General features: G+C 34.5%; 4 protein-coding genes across 5 annotated transcripts; 2 read left to right on the plus strand and 2 right to left on the minus strand.

Moving 5' to 3' along the window:
* Positions 1-329: 329 nt before the first annotated feature.
* On the minus strand, positions 330-2,931 carry LOC149732264 (phosphoglycolate phosphatase-like). Its single transcript, XM_089883643.1, has 6 exons — positions 2,790-2,931; positions 2,374-2,558; positions 2,031-2,158; positions 1,699-1,844; positions 1,159-1,280; positions 330-935 (listed from the first exon to the last, which is right to left on the minus strand). Exons 1-6 carry the CDS (start codon positions 2,902-2,904, stop codon positions 711-713), a joined length of 921 nt encoding a protein of 306 aa, XP_089739769.1. The 5' UTR covers positions 2,905-2,931; the 3' UTR covers positions 330-710.
* Positions 2,932-2,934: 3 nt separating this feature from the next.
* Positions 2,935-4,888, minus strand: LOC149732265 (tRNA-splicing endonuclease subunit Sen2-like). The gene is made up of 4 exons (XM_089883642.1): positions 4,596-4,888; positions 3,999-4,300; positions 3,592-3,790; positions 2,935-3,302 (listed from the first exon to the last, which is right to left on the minus strand). The coding sequence occupies exons 1-4, from the start codon at positions 4,785-4,787 to the stop codon at positions 3,051-3,053; spliced, it is 945 nt and encodes a 314-aa protein (XP_089739768.1). The 5' UTR covers positions 4,788-4,888; the 3' UTR covers positions 2,935-3,050.
* Positions 4,889-5,042: 154 nt separating this feature from the next.
* LOC149732266 (protein SERAC1-like) lies at positions 5,043-15,967 on the plus strand. Of its 2 annotated transcripts, XM_089883602.1 has the most exons (18): positions 5,043-5,314; positions 6,264-6,331; positions 6,424-6,568; positions 6,969-7,069; positions 7,351-7,500; positions 7,868-7,963; positions 8,555-8,689; positions 9,163-9,275; positions 9,707-9,814; positions 10,365-10,471; positions 10,944-11,058; positions 11,634-11,725; positions 12,292-12,409; positions 12,935-13,101; positions 13,444-13,551; positions 13,861-13,970; positions 14,684-14,833; positions 15,506-15,967. In XM_089883602.1, exons 2-18 carry the CDS (start codon positions 6,283-6,285, stop codon positions 15,700-15,702), a joined length of 2,061 nt encoding a protein of 686 aa, XP_089739728.1. In that variant the 5' UTR covers positions 5,043-5,314; positions 6,264-6,282; the 3' UTR covers positions 15,703-15,967. The 2 variants fall into 2 exon arrangements, with proteins under 2 accessions (XP_089739728.1, XP_089739729.1); XM_089883603.1 differs by lacking the exon at positions 7,868-7,963 and having other exon boundaries at positions 5,050-5,314.
* A 38-nt stretch (positions 15,968-16,005) lies between these two features.
* Positions 16,006-19,624, plus strand: LOC149732267 (uncharacterized). The gene is made up of 5 exons (XM_089883641.1): positions 16,006-16,190; positions 16,913-17,109; positions 17,370-17,500; positions 18,089-18,234; positions 19,072-19,624. The coding sequence occupies exons 1-5, from the start codon at positions 16,025-16,027 to the stop codon at positions 19,413-19,415; spliced, it is 984 nt and encodes a 327-aa protein (XP_089739767.1). The 5' UTR covers positions 16,006-16,024; the 3' UTR covers positions 19,416-19,624.
* Positions 19,625-19,626: the final 2 nt, after the last annotated feature.

Below are 19,626 nucleotides of genomic sequence, written 5' to 3' on the forward strand. Positions count from 1 at the left end.
AACTATACTTTGTGTCGGCTTCACATTTTTTTAATCTACGAGCTACAACCAACTGGTTTCTGTACCCCAAGCGTCGGTTCGTCACGCGTGCTACACCAGTCGTGCAACATGCGTTTAACACGCGATAAACTACAAGGAATGTTATCGTCTCTGCTGCCATCACGCTATTACCGGTTGGATCGGTTTGTTCTACACTCTACACAAAAGGCACCTTGCGGGGTGTGTGAATAAAAGCTGCTGCCAGCTGTCTTCTGTTAGGTTCTCTATTGTCTATTTCTATACTTTGTATTTACAGCCCCATTGTTTACTCTCTACTGTATAAAATCTCCTTATTTTTAAATAGCAAATGTTGTATTCTTTAAATAATGCACTGTTAGTGGCAAATCATGCCACTTGAAAAATTTGGTCAAACTAGCACAGTTACAATGTAGTGAAAAGGAAACATGTTTTTAATTATTCTAACGATTTCATGATGCATAAACACACACACAAAGGCAATATTAATATGGCATTGGATAAAAAATTCTATATTGTTCCTCAGCACAGATTATAAAGAGTTTTAAACATTTCACAAAAACTTGACCAGTAGCAGTTAGAACTGCGCTAGTTTCATCAGAGATACATAAACTGGTTTCATAAATTGCATACTAACAGGACATATATAGGCAATTGATCTAAGATTCTAAAAATAGCAAATATGCTATACATAATTAAAAATAATTTGCCCAATCTCCAATAGAACCCATGCAATACTCTGGGACTTGGCGTTTCATATTTGGGTCAGAACTTTCTACTGCCTTGTTTAATGATTCTTGGTCTTCAACACCAGAAAGTACAAGTAATGTATGCAGCTCACTTTGATTACCAAACAATATGTCAGTGTTCATACGGTCACCTACCATCATGCATTTAGTAGGGTCAATTTCCACAGTTTGCTGCAGTTAATAACAAGAGAACAGCATTAAACGTTAAAAATAAATTTGCTGAAACATTTCTACTGATTAAACATATGAAAGTCAGACCACCAAACCTAAACCCTGTGTAAAACTAACTAAATATTTTACAAAAAAAAATACAAAACATGATTGAATTTCAAAATGCACAGACTGGAGCGTTTTAACTCAATTTTCAGAATATAGGACACAATTACATACATACTTGTATACATTTCAACATGAAAGTGCCTGGTTTGCCAGCAATAACATCAGGATTTCTACCAGCAGCAACTGTTACACTTGCCACCACGCATCCAGTTCCTGGCACAACATGCCTTTCTCCATCTGTAACCACATAACTTGTGCAAATATCTAACACTACATGTTAAAATAAATTTCCAATAACACAAGTACATTTCCTAAAAAAAGAGTATTACCGGACAGTCACAGTGTTTTCGTTTTTAATGTCATCTGCGTAGTTTAATCTGTTCTAGAAGCCATGTTTATTACCAGCATATGTGTCGAACTTCCTGACCTAACTAACAGTATTCGTTATAACCAAATTTTGGCCAATACAAGTCGCGTTGCCAATATAGCAAGGAGAACCTTGCCTGACGCATAATTATGATTTCACATATTGGCCCGCAATAAAATGAGTTTGGGAACCCCTGATCTAAATGAATTGCCCGCATACCACCTGGAAGACCTTCATATATCACCAGTTGACCAGTGGTATGTATACCATAAACAGAGAACTACTTACTTAATGGCATTCTGTGATCCTCATTGGTGGCAACATACAAGCATTTAGGGTCATTTAAATACGAAGCAGCTTTGATCATCTTGGTGTAACTTATATGTCCATCGTAACCAACTAGAACAGCACTAACATCATTTTCAAGAACACAACTGAAATACACTATTATGTGTTTTAAAAAGATTCTGCTAAAACATAGTCAGAGAAAATCAGTTTTTTTTTTTAAATTTTAATATCCATAACTTTTTGTGTTACAATTATTTTAACCTTTACAAATTTAAACTTGTTTACATAACAAACAAAAGTGCATCACCACAGTAGATATTCCAGTAAATTACCTTCTAACTTCATCATGGTCTTGCGTCGTGACTTGATTATCTGGTCCTGAACCAAAGTGTTGGATTTTTAAGCTGTCCAATTCCTCTGCCATGGCTGGATTGCCCACTAAGTAAACCTTTCCTTGTACCTGTAGATAGGAAGGCATGTCTTTATTACTGTAACTAAAAATGTTTAACACGTCACTGCCTCGCGAAGCTTTAATATATACACACTGTCAAATTGTCTTTTTGTTTCAAGGTGTTCAATTTTAGCCCCATTTCAGACAGTTTAATATAATTACCAATTGAAATAAAATAATAACACCTCAAGAGTAACATTTTCACTGTTTCAATTTTCGAGTACCTTTGCAATATTTTTCAAATACAGGGCGCTGGTGTATGCCGTGCTGAAGACGGAATTGACATCTGCAGGAAAGCCAAGTCTGGTCAGTTTCTCAACATATCTGTGCCGTGACTTTGTGCTATTGTTTGTAACATAACAAACCTGTTTGCCCAAACTTTTCAAGTGTGCAACAACAGCAGGTGCTCCTAAAAATTTATTAAAAATGCGGGTTGTCAGGATAATGCATTTTCATAACCTTGGTTTATTATAGCTAAGACTACAAGCAGTTTTAAATGTTTGTAACCAGTAGTTGATTAGATACGTTACAATTTCTAAGGAGAGTATCAGGTTATCAGAATCTATATTCTACTAGTAAATTCAAACAACATAAAAATATTGCAGTTTCATTACATTTAAATTTACCGACAAAATAATACCTTTCACAGCAATGTTTCCTTGCCAAAGCACACCATCACAGTCAAAGAGGAATGTGTCAATTTTAGAAAGAATGTTTCGAAACACAGACTCACAGTTTGCCAACTTAACAGTCATACCAATTGGCCCCTAGCCTCCTATCATTGACTTCTTGGAGCAGAAAAAAATAAAAGGTTAATTTGCATGATTGGGACAAAAACTTTGAACCATATTATGAACTTTTTTAAATGGTAAACAAGTACAGTAGTACATAATATATTAAATTAAAAGTCACAGTCTATATCCAAAAGTTCCTTTTCCCTTTCCTTTGTGGAAATCCATCTTGAAACGATGGTTTCTTTAACTTGAAAGTTATTTAAACATGATACATCATACGAATCTGATTTCAGGTACTTTGTTGGCACCACCACATGACAGAGCATAACCTCTTTTGAAACAGAGGTAGCTAGCCTCAGTTGCCCTGACATTGTGGGCCATGAAAATGTTCTGTTCTCGGCCTTTCTAAAAACAGTTTCCTGCGAAATCAGAATTATTAAGTTAATTATACGTGGAAAGTTAAATGACTTGCTGTTACTGAACTGTCAAATATATTCACATTGTTTTATAAGATGGCCATAGGCCCATAGGTATATCTAACAGACTTTAACATGAAATATATGTACAAGATTACATGAGATACACTTTCAGTAAAAGGTTTGATCATGTATCAGTCATGTATGACATATTGACATTTAATATGGAATTTGCATTTGTACATATTGAGGCACTAATTTGGGAGCTGCACATGGTTAAGTACCAATTTACCTGTAAAGTTTCTGCATTCACTGACACAATTATCACAATGTAGCTTGCGTGGTAATAAGGTGGGCCTTTCCTATACAACACCAAGTCACCACCATAGCGTATGCCATCCCTTGGAACCCAACCTTTGCTTCTGAAGTGATGATATGCACAGTATGTGACTGGAAACCGCATGTTGCGTTTACAGAAAATATTCCACTGCCTGTAAATTACATAGAGGCCACTCATAATATGATGTGACTTGCAGTTTTTTATGTCATATGACCTGCACAATAATAGTAATAACAATAAATCTTATTTGTGTTTTTGTCGAAGAAGAAAAAGCGTTGTCAATACACGTAAAAAACAAACAATGAGGTATGTAAAATACCTTACCCTATATAGGTTTGTTTATTACAAAGTAGACTTACTGTTCTATATTTATGTTCTCTCCATTATAGTCCTTGACAAACAAGCAGCCAAGTCCATAAGATAGAAAAAATGCTTCTTCATATGTCAGAACTAAAATCTCTTCTACTTTTGCAGCTAGTGCAGTTTCATGCTGTTTATGTTGTGTGGGAATGGTGGATGAGTGACCACTGATTTTATTCAAGCAGGAATCGTGATTTGTAGATGTGTCAGAGCCTTTGCAATCGATAGATAGTTTCGACTTTTCATCTTCTGTTGGTTCATCATTTTGGGTTGCAGTTTTTACTAACCTGCCAAAGAAACCCTGAAAGTAGATGTGTACCATTATGTACAAATAATTTTTAGAGTAGGCATACAAACTGAGTGCAAGAATTCATAAGAATATAAGATGCATTGGCTTAATCAGATGGTTCACTTGTACCATTTAACAGATATGTTTGTGCATGCTAAGATGCTATATCTTTAGAACATAAAAGCTAATATAATTAGACTATATCGTGATAATTTTTTTCAAACAGATGTGTCTGCAGCAAAAATTACAAAATATGTTTTCTAGGGTGCATTAAACTTACTTTTCACTGATAGAAATACTTACGTACTTGTGTGTGTAGACAATGAATGTCTCCTTTTAGTTCTACTTTAATATGATCTTCTTTTAAATGACCATCGTAATAACTCCATAACTCAAGTTTCGGCACTGCTTTGTTAATACTTGCGATTGGCACAGGTAATGGAGTGTAAAACTCCTTTGAAGCACCTTTCTTCTTCTGTGGGGGTCGAAAAATTGCCATATACTTTATATATATTCTGTATTTCTTGGTCAAATAATCGTATGATGATGTACCTACAGATTTTGACACCTTCAAACGTCACGTGTTAAGTTACGACGAGAGTGTTGATAATCTGCTTTTTTCGTTTACGTTACGAAAAAGGGCGATATATGCAGCGTGTTCCTAATTTGCTGTCGCGCATTTCACTGCGGCATTCGACACATGCATAGCTAGTTGTGTATTGTTCAGTGCCATGTAATGTTGTTCTATCCCAAAAGTCTTATTATATTGCCAAACTATTTTATAGATCCTTTATAGCATATTAAAGATAAAGCTTTTATGTTAGTTATGTTATTTAAGGTAAAACGAGTGTGTAAACAGTTGTAAAACGCAGTTGGCGCAAGCAGGTCCTGACCTCACTGTAAACATTACGTTGTTTGAGCAGAATTGCGTCACAAGATTTTGAGCAACCAACGCTGTTTCTTTGCTCAACACAGAAATAGATACGAAACTCATGCTGTGAATAACCTATTTGCGGGATCGTAACATCAGTCTGAGGGTAACACTAAAAGAGGGAAAAGGGAAAAGAGGGAAATCGACACTAAAAGAGGGAAAGAAGGAAAAGAGGGAAAAAGGGAAAACTTGCATTCCTAAAAGAGGGGAAAAGGAAAAGAGGGAAAACAGGGAAATGCTGTTTAGTAAAAAAACGAGATTTTTTTTATATTTTATTTTATTTACTTAACTTTGATAATTATAAAAAAGGGAACAGCAGAAAATCAATACTAACATGCAAGGGAAAAGATGAAAAATAAAGAAAAGAGGGAAAACAGGGAAAAGAGGGAAAACAAGGAAAAGAGGGAAGACAGGGGAAAACAGGGAAAACAGGGAAAACAACACTAAAAGAGGGAAATAGGGAAAAGAGGGAAAACAGGCGATAAGAGGGAAAACAGAGAAAAGAGGGAAGACAGGGGAAAGAGGGAAGACAGTTTCCCCTTTTTTCCCTCTTGTTTTCCCCTCTAAAAGATGAAAAATAAGGAAACAGGAAAAAGAGGGGAAAACTGTCTTCCCTCTTTCCCCTGTTTTCCCTCTTTTCCCTGCTTTCCCCTCTTTTCCCTATTTCCCTCTTTTCCCGATTTCCCTCTTTTAGTGTTGTTTTCCCTATTTTCGCCTGTTTTCCCTCTTTTCCCTCTTTTCCCTCTTTTCCCCTCTTTTCCCTGTTTTTTCCCTCTTTTCTTTATTTTTCATCTTTTCCCTTGCATGTTAGTATTGATTTTCTGCTGTTCCCTTTTTTATAATTATCAAAGTTAAGTAAATAAAATAAAATATAAAAAAATCTCGCTTTTTTACTAAACAGCATTTCCCTGTTTTCCCTGTTTTCCTTTTCCCCTCTTTTAGGAATGCAAGTTTTCCCTTTTTCCCTCTTTTCCCTATTTCCCTCTTTTAGGGTTGATTTCCCTCTTTTCCCTGTTTTCCCTTTTCCCTCTTTTAGTGTTACCCTCAGTCTGACGTTAGTAACATGTCCAAACAGTTTATTGCTTGCATCAAACTTATAAGGAACCATAAAGGTAAGAAGATTTACCGTACTATGTTTGTTGTTAGTATTTTTGAATAAATTATAATATACATACAGTGCTAAACGTAACTTTCCATCTTTTAGGTAAACTCCAGCTAGTTGCCATCACAGCCACAGGGTGTGTATTTGGATACGGATGTTACTATGCAAATGTGAAATTCCGTGAGAAACTCAACATTCCATCAAATGTCATCGAAAATGAAAGAGCAAAAGCTTCTGTCTACATTCAGTTAGTACTGTGTCTGAATATATTTGTCTTTTTAAACAATATTATAGGGTTAGGGTATGTATATTTCATTATCACTACCAGTACCGGTTCTGATTCTGATGCTACTACCATTGTGGGCATCCGGTCCTTGGGCAAGACAGTTATTGGCAATTGCTTTAACCCAATGGTTAGTAATGGGTAATTAGTATGTCAGCTTTACAGAAAAATAATAAGCAATTACTGGCAATGTTAGGTACATAGTAACTCGTGACAACGTGAGCATCCGTGATGAGATGTATAAAACAGATATTACAGACCCTTGTTTGAACGGCTTTTATTAACCCAAGTTTTAAGTGTCAATAATTTAAATATATGTATTTTTAGTGGCAGATCATATTTTACAGTTATGTACCTTTTATAGCAACAAATACTTCAACAAGCGCCATCATGACAACCCAAATGTTGGATACTTCAGTGGAAACACAAGACAAACAATCAAAGAAATCTTTCCAGCACCTCTCGGTTAGTGCTAAAAGTTCACCTATTAAAGGATACTTTAAGATTAATGCTTAATTGTATAGGACTACAGCCTACATGCTTTCTGCAGTAGGGTATTTTTGATATTTTTATTCTTTATCGGTATTTTATTTTTTGAAGGTATTTTCTGTATACCAATATCTTATCGTTTAATTCTTTAAAATGAAAATTGACCAACTGTGGCTTATAAAAAATCTTTAAAACGCTACATTTATTATACATATGCATTAAAAATTATTTATTGGAAACAATGTTATTACAAACAGCCAGGTTAATTCTTCTGGTGGATCGAAAAAGTGTTGATCTTGCAGAAGATTACATATCACCATGGAGTGTATTACGTGAGGCATATTCAAGAAACAAACAGATTCGGTTGAATGCTGTAGAAAAAATGGCGGCTTATACAGAATGGAGTGGTAGGCTTAATGTTTTTTCATACATACAAAACTATTTTAAATGGAAATACATGCACCTGTTGGGCTATTTCTATATGAGTGTCTTTCCTTCTAGTAGGGAACATTGGTAAAGCAGATTTGTTTTTTTTATCTTTGAAAAAATATTATTTAAAAAAATTTATATATATATATATATGTTCATATGTTCAGTAATATTGCAGTTTCTTAAATGATTTTTTCTGCTAATAGACTCAAAAACAATTTGCATAGCGTTTATGCAAATTTAGTTTGGTAGTCTTTAAATCCCAATTACTGGTGCTATTGTAAACCAAATGCTGTCTGCTTTGTATAAGTTAGCATGCTAAAAATCAACCTAAATGCATTTAAGAGGACAGAAAGAATAGCACAGCTGAGGGCTATGTGACTAACAGAAAGAACAAGCGTTATAACTTTGAAGAACACGAGTTGGAATCTTTTGACATAGGTACCGTACAGTAAAAACAAATGAAAAATTTGCCACTTCTTGGAGTGAATTTAAAATGATTGTTTCAGCATGTGTTTAGTGCAGTTATGTAGAGATACGGCAGTGATATATACTTTCTGACTTCTTGGAGTGAGTTTAAATAAAGTTTGAGCATGTATAGAGTGCAGTTATGTATAAATACGCACGTTCCAGCATGTTAAGTCAAAGTGTTTGTAGAAAAAAAAGGTTTTGATTTATGAAAATAGAACCTGGAGGACAGAAAGTGTGTTTTATTGCAGTTGACTAAATGTGTTTTGTTTTAAAGTTAACAAGTGTTAATGTGCAGTCTTAAAGTCAGGGTTGAATTTGTTTTAATATGCCAGTAACAATTTGAAGTGAAAGCACCTAAAACTTACCGTGGGTATTGTATAACCAAGTGTAATACTTAATTCATTAAATAAACTTTAAAGCATGTAATTAAATGCATTTTTTAAATTTCTCTGCATGTTTTTCACAAAAAAACTAACATGACCTATAACAGCAATGACTTCAAATCTTCACTAAAGCACTGTCCTTATGTTATCACTATCGTCCTCTAGCAATTTTTTCCAGATGCCGAATACAGGACTATTGCTCAAGCACTTGATTCAACCACACTGGTTGGTCTAGCAAGGACCAACAATGTGGACGATCGATTTTTTCTTCCACCTCCTGAGTTACCCCAAAAAGTCAAGAACTCTGATGTTGGTAGGAGTAATGAGAACCTAAAGAATTTTGTTTAGTATTTTTAGATAATATTGATATAAATATATATATATATATGTGTGTGTGTGTGTGATTAGACTGTGTTAGTTATCATATGCCTTTGAACTGTGTTAGCATGCTAGTATTACCGAATTTTATTTTAACCTTAAAAAAAAATTTAAAAGGAACTTATGACAGAGTACAAAATTTGCTCATTGGGTATTTTACATATATTTGATTGGCTATATTAACATATTTTAAGCTATAGCATATTTTATAAGTATATTTATTACTAAAGTCCCAGATACTTTTTTAAAGATATATGCTATGACTTTGCTTGGTAGATTATGAAGTAAGTTATTCAGATATTTTTAATTTAAAAATTAAAGGAAAAATTAAAAATTTTCAATTTATAAATTATAAGAAAACTTGAAATATTAAAAAAAATTACATTTGACACCTTCTATTCAACACAGAGGATTTACTGAGGGAACTTCTGATAAAACTTCCTCAGAAAGATGTTGAGAAATGTGTTCAATATTTCACGTCTGGCGCTCTTACTATGTCTGATGAACAAAAAATGAAACGGGCACGTAATTTCTTATATTGGCAATGATTATTATAATATTCACTATTGTAAAAATAATATCTATAGCGATACTTTTTATACTTTTTAGCATCATTTTCTTATATCAAACAATTATGCTATATACATAGATCAGTTAAGTAATTTTGTCACTAGCCGTCCAACATATGTATCAAATCAAAATAAATTTCTTTGTTTTGTAAATTGTAACTGTAAGTACTGTCAGGCTAAGAAGTTTAATTTGTATTATTTTTTTAGCATTGCTTTCTTTTATCATACAATTATGGTTTATTACAGATGTCAGATCAATTAAACACTTTTTATATTTATCAAAACAGAACAATTTTTCTTTCCGTTGTAACTGTTAGTAATGTCACGAATAGATTCTCCCCTTCCTGGTCCTTAGCTTTCTAAATGCATTATCTTTTTACCAGGGTGGATTATGGTGTTTTGGCGGCAATGGTTTAAACTACACCAGAGACATCACGCCACAAGAAGAAGTGGAATCTTTCTGTCTGCAGGCTTTAGTGAAGCACTCTAAGGTGGAATTTCTATGACACATATTTAAATAAATTGACTACCTGACCTTTTCCCATTGTAAAACACAAAGAATAATAACAATAATATTTACTTTATTTGTCACTTAGATTACGGTAGCGAAGATTTAGACATTAAGTATTATTTTAAATAAAAAGACAGGATATATCGACAAAACAGAAGTTGTTAAAACATGCTTACTGTTAAAAACATATTTATGTTTAATTGAAAGAAAATAAGTGTGGTCATCACACCCAGCGGACAAACGATTTATGTTTAGTTATTTTAAAGTTAAACTTCTAATGGAAACAAAAGTGTGCGTAAAGAAATGGCCTGTACAGTTAAACTATTTTTGAATTTTTTATAAAAGCATTTTGGAAACATGGTATTTATGTGAGAATGGATTATAAATCACCCACTAAAAATTCAATTAAATGGGTTTATTAAAAAATACTGGCTTTTGAAAACTGTCCACCATTACTACCCATTGCCTAAAGCAGTCTGTAGCTTTGTTTATTAATTCAAATAATAAATAGATGTTACAATTTTTTTTAGTTTGAGGAGCACTGTGAAGCTATGGTTAAGTTAGGTGTGTTACCTCTGCTACAGAGGATTCGTAAACTACGACCTAATTCTCCAAAAATACAACGTAATATCGTAAGGTAGGGGTTGTGTATCTGTATTTTTATGAGCGTTTCAGTGTTTTCCGAGTTGTGCTATTTTACATAGTCTACCAAAGAAAAACTCTATGATTTTTGGGAGTAGTGATGAACAATGAAATAAAGTTGCTGTTTCAGAAATTGGACTATGATAATTTTTTTAAATATAACCTTTTATAACAATAATAATAATAATAATAATAGTAACCTTTATTTGTTTCTTCTAGTATGGTGACGAAGATTAAAAAAATATTTTAAACAAAAATGCAGAAAATAGCAACAAAACAACAGTTGTTAAAATAAGCTTACAGTTAAAACATATTTACATTTAATTGAAAAAAAGCGTGGTTGTTACACGTTACACCTAGACCTAGCAGACAACAATTGTATCTTTATAATTAAACGAACTTTACTCTTCAATTATTCTACATGTCTAACTTACTTATACATGTCAGCACATATATATAACATACAGGACAATCAGCAACATCTGCTTGTATGAGAAGCTCCACCCACAAATCCATCAATCAGGATGGATCACTTTGTTGGCTGAGATATCAAAGTCTGGTCACGCTTCATTAAGAACACAGGTAAGTTTTAGATATTGCATCCATTTTGGATCAATCTAATGCAAATGTGATGAATACTGCTTAGTGTGCCGTTTATGGCACTTTCACACTAATTTATGTTCATTTATAAATTCAATACATATGTTACATTCATTTATGTATTTGCATGTATATTATATAATGTTGATAAACCTTAAATAGAATGTTTTCTCTTTTATCGTTTTATTTAGTAGTAGGAAAATTATATTCACAGAATTGTAAAGCTATATGCTTGCATCTCTAACAGAGGTTTATTAATTGTTAAAAAACCAATAATAATAATAATAACAACTTTATTTGGCTCTTTGATTTCGGTAGTGAAGATTTAAAAATATTTTAAACGAAAAGACAGCATATAGCGACAACAGTTGTTAAAACCTGCTTACAGTTAAAAACATATTTACATTTATTTGGAATAGTATAAGTATCAAGAAGGTAAAAAAGTGTCCGTAAAGATGATTAGGCAACATGAGATATCATGTTCTAACAGTATCCGTAAAACCCACAGTACTATATACTGTATATAGATATGTATTAAAGTAAATTTCTTTACCAAGGCATCTCGTGGACTTGCAAACCTTGACAGAGATGCACTAAAAGACAAATTCAATGATGGGGTTTATGTTTTATATCCAAAACTTCGTTCAAAGTTGGTACTTCCTGCTTTAATGACCTTATTTAAATGTTGGTTTATCTATAGTAAAAATTCAGTTTCTGGGAAAAAACTGAAAATCAAATCTCTAGTTTGGTAGGATGGTTTTTTGTCCGCATATGTTGTTTTGTCCCTTTTTTGATCAGTGTAACTTTCGTACAAAGAAATAATAATACTGTATTTAATAACTTACTATGCAGTGATTACTTTTCACATTTTTTTGATCAGTGTAACTTAACTACACAAAGAAATAACAATACTGTATTCAATATTTGCCTATGCAGGAATTATTTTTTTCATTTTTTAATTAGTGTAACTTAAATACAGAAAGAAATAATAATACTGTATTCAATAACTGTCTATGCAGTGATTATTTTGCCCCTTTTTTAATCAGTATAACTTCACTAAAAGAAATAATAATAGGGTATTTAATAACTGTCTATGCAGTACATTAGTCTATTCCGAATCTGTGATTAAAAAAAACAGATATTTGTCTTTCTTTTAAACCTTCAACTTTCAAATTACCCAAGTAAACCTACAAGCATAAGTAAAACATTGGCCAGGTTAAAACCTGAAGCGGACATCGTGTTCATCCATGGTTTAATGGGAGGAGCATTCTATTCATGGAGGCAACAGGATGGTGTCAGTGGAGCTGAAAACACAACAGATTGCTGGCCTGAGGTGTTAATATGAGACTAGTGTGTTGTTTTAGATGTATTAATACTGAGACTGTTTAATCCTGTTTAATACTGTTTAAAAATGACTTGAAATAGTATCACAAATAATTTTCCTCTTAATTTTATCTGTCTGGCAATAATCATGTTGTATTGGTACAATAGTTTGTGAAATGTATTTTGTCTTGCCTACATGTTGTTTATGAAGTGTTTATAAATAGGTGTGTATTGCTAGGTTTTAGAAAAGCTGTGTCCAATAAATCGAGCTAATTCTTTTTATCAATTTTAAGTGTACAATAACATAGGTATACCTACCGGTAGTATCGCGTTTTATCAGTTATTATATCTCTCTACGTTTATACTGGATTGCTGGTTATCCCTGCACTAGTTTAATTTAAAGTTAAACCTTGTCATTTTTACTATTTTGGTATCTTTTTCACCTAAAATAAAATAAGTTCCTACACCAAAAGTAAAATTCATTTTTTACCAAAATTAATTTACTAAAAATAAATTACTAAAATTACTTGCATAGGATTGGCTGCCGCGAGATTTGCCTGGTTGCAGAGTTATGTGTGTGGAGTATGATACAAACCTTAGTGACTGGATGAACAGATGCCCCCATGAACCAGAGAGACATACAATATCATACAGAAGTAGACATATCATGGATAAAGTGTTAGCTGCTGGGATTGGGGACAGGTGAATTTAATACCTTTGTCAACTTTCATAGAGCTATTTACCCGTGTTGTAATGACTGTTGTTTCCAGGCAACGCGAGGATAAAGCAAGTTACGTTCATTCATTTGTTTTTCATATCCAAACTGATTTAATCATGTCATTAACTTTGAAATGAATTATTTTTTAGGTTTTAAAGATAGAATTTTATTGCAGTTTAAACTAGGTAAAGCCAGGATGAAGCATTTGACATGTTATTAGCAATTTCAAATATATTTTTAGATAAAAACTGTTAATTTAATATTTTTAGATAAAAACTGTTCCTATATGCTTGTTTATATCTTAATACAACCTTTCAATCTTACAGACCAATTGTTTGGGTTGCTCATTCTATGGGAGGTCTTATCATTAAACATATGCTGAGTGATGCAAGAGAAAACCCAAAGAAATACGGAAAAATACTCAAAAAAACAAAGTAATTGCTGCTTTAACCATAAATACCAGTTTCATATGCTGTATGCTGTAAGTGTTATGCCGAATGTCCATCGCCATGCGGGTATATGTGTTCTTCCACAAGACACTCAGTGCCAATTGCCTCAACTTGCAATACATTGAAAAATTGAACCAAAATAAAGTAGCCCCAAAGTTACATATGTGCTGGAACATCTACAGGGGCACGAGGCGTATGGAACAGAATACTTCGTTATAACCAAAGCTGTTGCTCTGCCACGTGAAGATAAATAAGTTACATTCATTCATTCACTCCTCATTTTTCCACACACAGGGGTGTAGTGTTCTACAGCACACCACACTTTGGATCTCAATTAGCAAATTACTCGCGAAAAGTACGAAGGTTACTTTTTCCTTCAGTTGAAGTTATGGAACTTAGTCATGGTAAGTTATGCGGCACCGTGGCAAAGTGGTTAGTGCGCCTGCCTCCAACCCCGAGGTAATGAGTTAAAGGCTCAACACTGCTTCCATTGTGGGCGCATGTGTCCTTGGGTGAGATACTTAACAGCAATTGCTCGAACCCAGTGGTCACTAAAGGGCTGTCAAAATTATCAGCAATACAAAAAAAATTAAAAAAATCTCCAAAAAATAATCACCCGCAAAGTAACATACATGGTAACTCATTAGCTGGCACGAGGTGTTAAACTCGTGTAATAACGACTGTTGTTTTCCGGCTACCTGAGGATAAAGCAAGTTTCGTTCAATCATTCATTCAAGTTAATCACTTATACTTATGTGCAACAAACCAACAAAATCAAATTTTACCTAACCTTCTACAAGCAAAATATCTGCAAAACATCAGGTTTTCACACATTGTGCAATTCACTTTCAAATAACTACATGGTATATATGTATACTAGTACATACCACACAGTATACAATATGCAGTCATTTTAAAATCAATTGCATATTTAGTGAAAATGTGATGACATTGTCAGTTTGTTGACCGTTTTTTAGTCTTTACTGGTGTAGATAAACTATTTCTGCTTTAATTACACTATTATATATTAACATTATAGTTGTTCAGACTAGAATCTAAATAAAAGCAGATTTATAAAACATGTATGCACCCTTTAAAAGTAAGTTCCGTGTTTCAGATTCTCCCAAATTAAAACAACTGAACATCAATTTACAAGAATTAGTTGAACTTGATAAAATAAAAGTGATGAACTTTGGTGAGATGCAAGCAACTGATATTGGGTTAGGGCCTCGTATTAGACTTCATATCGTGCCACCTGAATCTGCAGGTATGTGTTTCAATACTCTTAGTAGAGTACTACCACAGAAAACTGCCCAAAACCATTATACATTCTTTTTTCTATTCATGTAATTGCCAACTCTGTCCCCATTTCGCTTGGTCTCCATTGTAAAAGAAAGGCGCATAGTAGTTTTAGCTGTTTATTTCAAAACCTGCACCAATTATTCAAGTTCATTAGGCCAGTTTAGTCATTTGGTAGGTTAACGCTTACAGTTTACCACTTGTTTAGAAAATTTAATTATTTAATTAATTTATGTAAAAACCTTCAAACTTTTTCTGTGGGTATTATGTAGTTGGAAAGTTTTTTGGTTTGTGTTGTGTAAATTGGGTAATTTTGTTTGGGCTGAAAAGTAGTAACTACAATTGATAATTTATCCATTAAGTTAAACATTTTAGAAATGTAAATAAAAATCATATTAGTTATTATTTCTGGTTTAAGCCTCTATTAATATTGAATATTTTATAAAACACCACTCTCAATGCTAACATTCTTACCCTCTTTTCTAAACAACATTACCTTTAATAGAGTCTAGATAACTTACCGGGGTGATACATGTACGTAACATGTGTTTGACATAGCCCATCTAAATGCTACTAAAGAACACCATTTTAATTCTGCCCAGTATAACTAGATAAACAGTTGCATTTTTTTTCAATTTAGATTCCGGCATTGGTGAATTTATTCTTGCTGATAAAGACCACCTTAATATATGCAAGCCACAAAGTAGACACAGCTCCATATACCAACAAACTGTTGCCTTCATTCGATCCTGTGTTACTCCCAAACGACCTGGAGAGGAAGAAGAAGAATCAAAAAAGATTGAAAAAGAAGCAAATACAGATGATTTGCCGTGGTGACGTGGAATTAACTGTTTTGATCTTACAAGAAAGAAGATACAAGAGGCAGCCTTGCAAATGTGTCCTATTTAACTTAGGAAATTTTATTGTTTTAATTTTACTTTCCATTAGTTCCGTGTTACTGTGATGTACCCGCTTTCTTGCATGTGTTTGCTGCTTTACAGGGATTCAAGTCTTACTGCCCTATCACTGTGTTTTGTGTGCGTATTTTTCTGTTCCGGTTTCTGATGATTGCAATTTTACCGTGTTCTCTTATACGTTGCAGCTGTAGTTTTAGGAAGTATGTTAAGTTAGGCATATTAGCTTTCCTTCTGGCTTACGGATGGCGCTCGTGACCGAGGCCACGTTGAATGAGGCCTACGATATTGTGCGCGCCTCACGTGACTGTGTGCGCACTCCGCTACTGCGCAATGTTGAGAAACTTGGCTTCTTGGATTGTCCGGACGAGGTAGAAGTTCATTTGAAGTTGGAAAATATGCAAGTAACAGGTTTGAACATAATCTGTTCTAATAGCAGGGTGAGGTTAGACGGTTACCCTTGGCGTGTAGTTGTATCTCGTATTTTCAACAACTAATGATGCTTTTAGTAACTGTTACCTAATACTGTAAATAATCCTTGCGTACTATACTAATTGGTACGATAAAAGAGAATAAAAACTGAAATTAGCGCGCCCCAAACTACTATAAATTACTAGTTAAAAACTAGGCCGGACGACGCAGTAAATTACATGTACCCCGTTACACCGCCAAGATGTCGCACGCTAATTGCCTTACCATTGTTACGGCGGCGTGTCGTCAATTGTTTATCGCAAGCTATCCGGATAATCAGCGCGAATTTTGTCTGCAATTTCATGCTGTATTATCGTGCCGTCACTTTATTTTCGTCGTCGCGTTAATTATTTACAAGATACTCCATTATCGCCAAAACGTATACAAATACCATGCATGTAGCAACGACATTATCCAAAAATAGATTCCCCGCTCTTTACGATAAGCCTGTCAAAATTATATAGACGTATTAGGATGGGGTAAGATGGGACACGTGTTCATTTTAGAGCCCCATTTGGTGGCAAACAAAGAACATTCATAATTTGTATAAATATATACTTACGTGTTTCAAAAATGTTTTTAGTTGTTAAAAACACGATAAAAGATATGGGGTATATAGACTAACAGTATCCCATCTTACCCCATAGTACTATACGACGCAGGTTCTTTTAAAAGCAGAGGAGTAGTGGTTCAACTCGCAAAAGCTCCTTCGCTCGTAACGTCAGGGAAACGAAGTTTAGTAACCATATCAGCTGGTAACTACGGTAAAGCATTCGCCCACGCTTGTTATCAACGTGGACTAAAAGGTACTGTGATTATGCCGCTCACAGCGCCAGAGAGCAGGGAACGAATTATACAGGCAAGTTAAAAGAACTTACCTTTTCTATATAGTAAGGTGGGGGAGATGAAACACTTTTAGTACACAATGTCCTAATATCCTGATCTTTTTTAAACAATTAACAACGGTCCATAGCAGTCGTAAGGATACGGTTTTATAATTTCTTTGAATGATCTTTGTTTACTACTAAATGGGACGGGAAAATAGAATGTAAAGGTGTCCCACCTTCCCCCACCCTCATATATTAATGCACAAAAATAATATTTGCCATTTTTCTGCAGTCGAAAGGCTGTGACGTCATACGAACCGAATCTTCTGAGCTAATGACAAAAGTGAAAGAATTGATACATGAGAAGGACATGACTTTTTTACATCCATTCGATGACCTCAACCTTATCGCTGGCTATGGAAGGTATGCATTATCCCGTGTGGTTGTGTAGTAGGCTGGGGTTAGGGTAAGATGGCCATGAACGTAAAAACTCCTTGCCTAAGCGGATACGGGGTGTGTGAAACAGAAAACATTTGTTTCATGTTTTTATTTTTTTTTTCCAATTTGGTGGTAAACAAAGAAAAGAATTCTATAATCGTATCCTCACGACTTTAAAAGAGCGTTGTTAACTTTTTACTATTTATAATAGGGCATGGGAAAGGTGGGACACCTTTTCTTTCTATTTTCTTGACCCATTTAGTAATAAACTAAGAACATTCAAAGAATTATAAAACCGTAACCTCAAAACTCCCATAGACCGATGTTAATTGTTTAAAACACGATCAGTATATTTGGATTCCACCAACATACTATATACGAATTTCAGCGGTAATTTTAACTTCCAATTTTAAAGCCAATTAAATAATAGTTTTGTATACTAAGTAAAAAGTATTAACAACAATTAGCGTGACAAAAATGGACCAAGTATGGCCTGAATTCTAGGCCTTTGCGAACTATTATATAGAATCCATATGGAATAGAACGAAATCTTTACGCTACGTTTACTCTTAGTGCTGGATTGGAAATATTGGAAGAAGTTAATCCTGATATTGTATTGGTGTGTTGTGGTGGCGGGGGACTCGTGTCTGGTATTTCTGCTGCTATAAAATACAAAGGGTTCAAGGATACGAAGATTTATGCAGTGGAACCAGAGACAGGTACATATATATAGTAGAGTGGGGGAAGATGAGAAACCTTTAGCGCATATTATCCAAATACCCCGATCGTGTTTTAAACAATTAACAACGGTTATGGGACCTGTGACTTGGGGTAATGGGCCAAGTCTGGCCTAAATCCCAGGTCCTCACGGACCTCACCCATACAGAATAGAATGGGACCCGTGAGGATACGATTAATCTCCCCCACCCTACTACATATATATGTTTCAATAATCGAAGTACTGTTGATGTATAGAATGAATGAATGTAACTTACTTTATCCTCGCGTGGCCGGAAAACGACAGTCGTTTTCAACACAGGTGTTCATCCTCGTGCCAGCTTATTAGTTACGGTTGATATTTTGTAAGAAGATGTTTTTGGGAGCGCCTATAGAGATCGTTAGATATCTAGAAATCTAGCTTTAAATTGTTTCTGTAATGTGGCAGCAGTACATGCTTTGCAAGAAATACAGTACATTCTAACTACCGCAAAATCTTCTGACAAGTTATCTTACAGTGCATTGAATAACTAAGAGGTAGCTCAATAATAACTAAGAGGGGTTCAAGACGTCTCTGCTACCATTGTGGGCGTATGTGTCCTTGGGCAAGAACGGCAATTGCTCCAACCCAGTGGTCACTAATGGGTTGTCCAAATTATCAGCCATACTTAAAAAAAATTTAAAAAAAAACAAACAAAAATAATCACCTACAAATTAACATACATGGTAACTCGTAAGCTGGCACGAGGTGTATGAACACCCGTGTTATAACGACTCTCGTTTTCCGGCCACGCGAGGATAAAGTACGTCACATTTATTCATTCGAGCTTATTTCGCAGCCAACACTATGCAAAGAAGCCTGGCACAGAACTCAGCAGCTACACTTCCAACTGCACACAGCTTAGCTGCTGGTCTTGCCCCACCTTTTGCAGGTAACAACACGTTTCAGCACGTGAAGTCGCTTACAGATGGTGTTCTTACTGTCAGCGACAAGGAAATAGCCAAAGCGACCCGTGTCCTTTATAACAAAGGATTAATTGTCGAACCGTCCGGAGCCGCCGCCTTTGCTGCTCTCGTTACAGGGAAAGTACCAGAGCTGAAAGGGACAGTCGTGGTTTTAGTGACAGGTGGAAACGCATCGACTGAAGAGTTGTCTAAAGTATTCAACGATTACGAATGTTAGCGATCATAAGGTTGACGATTGGGCCAAATCTGGACTAATCCCAAGTCCTTGACGAAGACCTCGTCACCCCCATAAGAATGGAATAGAAGGCGGACGATTTATAATTTGAGTTATAGTAGCCTACATTTGTGTATGTATTTGCATAGGTGAATAGTTCTGCACTTTTAGTAGACGTTATAATTTTGTAATTAAATTCCAACACAACCTAAGA

The sequence above is a fragment of the Ciona robusta genome, chromosome 8, assembly GCF_009617815.1.
Source record: "Ciona robusta chromosome 8, ASM961781v2".
Taxonomy (NCBI): domain Eukaryota; kingdom Metazoa; phylum Chordata; class Ascidiacea; order Phlebobranchia; family Cionidae; genus Ciona; species Ciona robusta.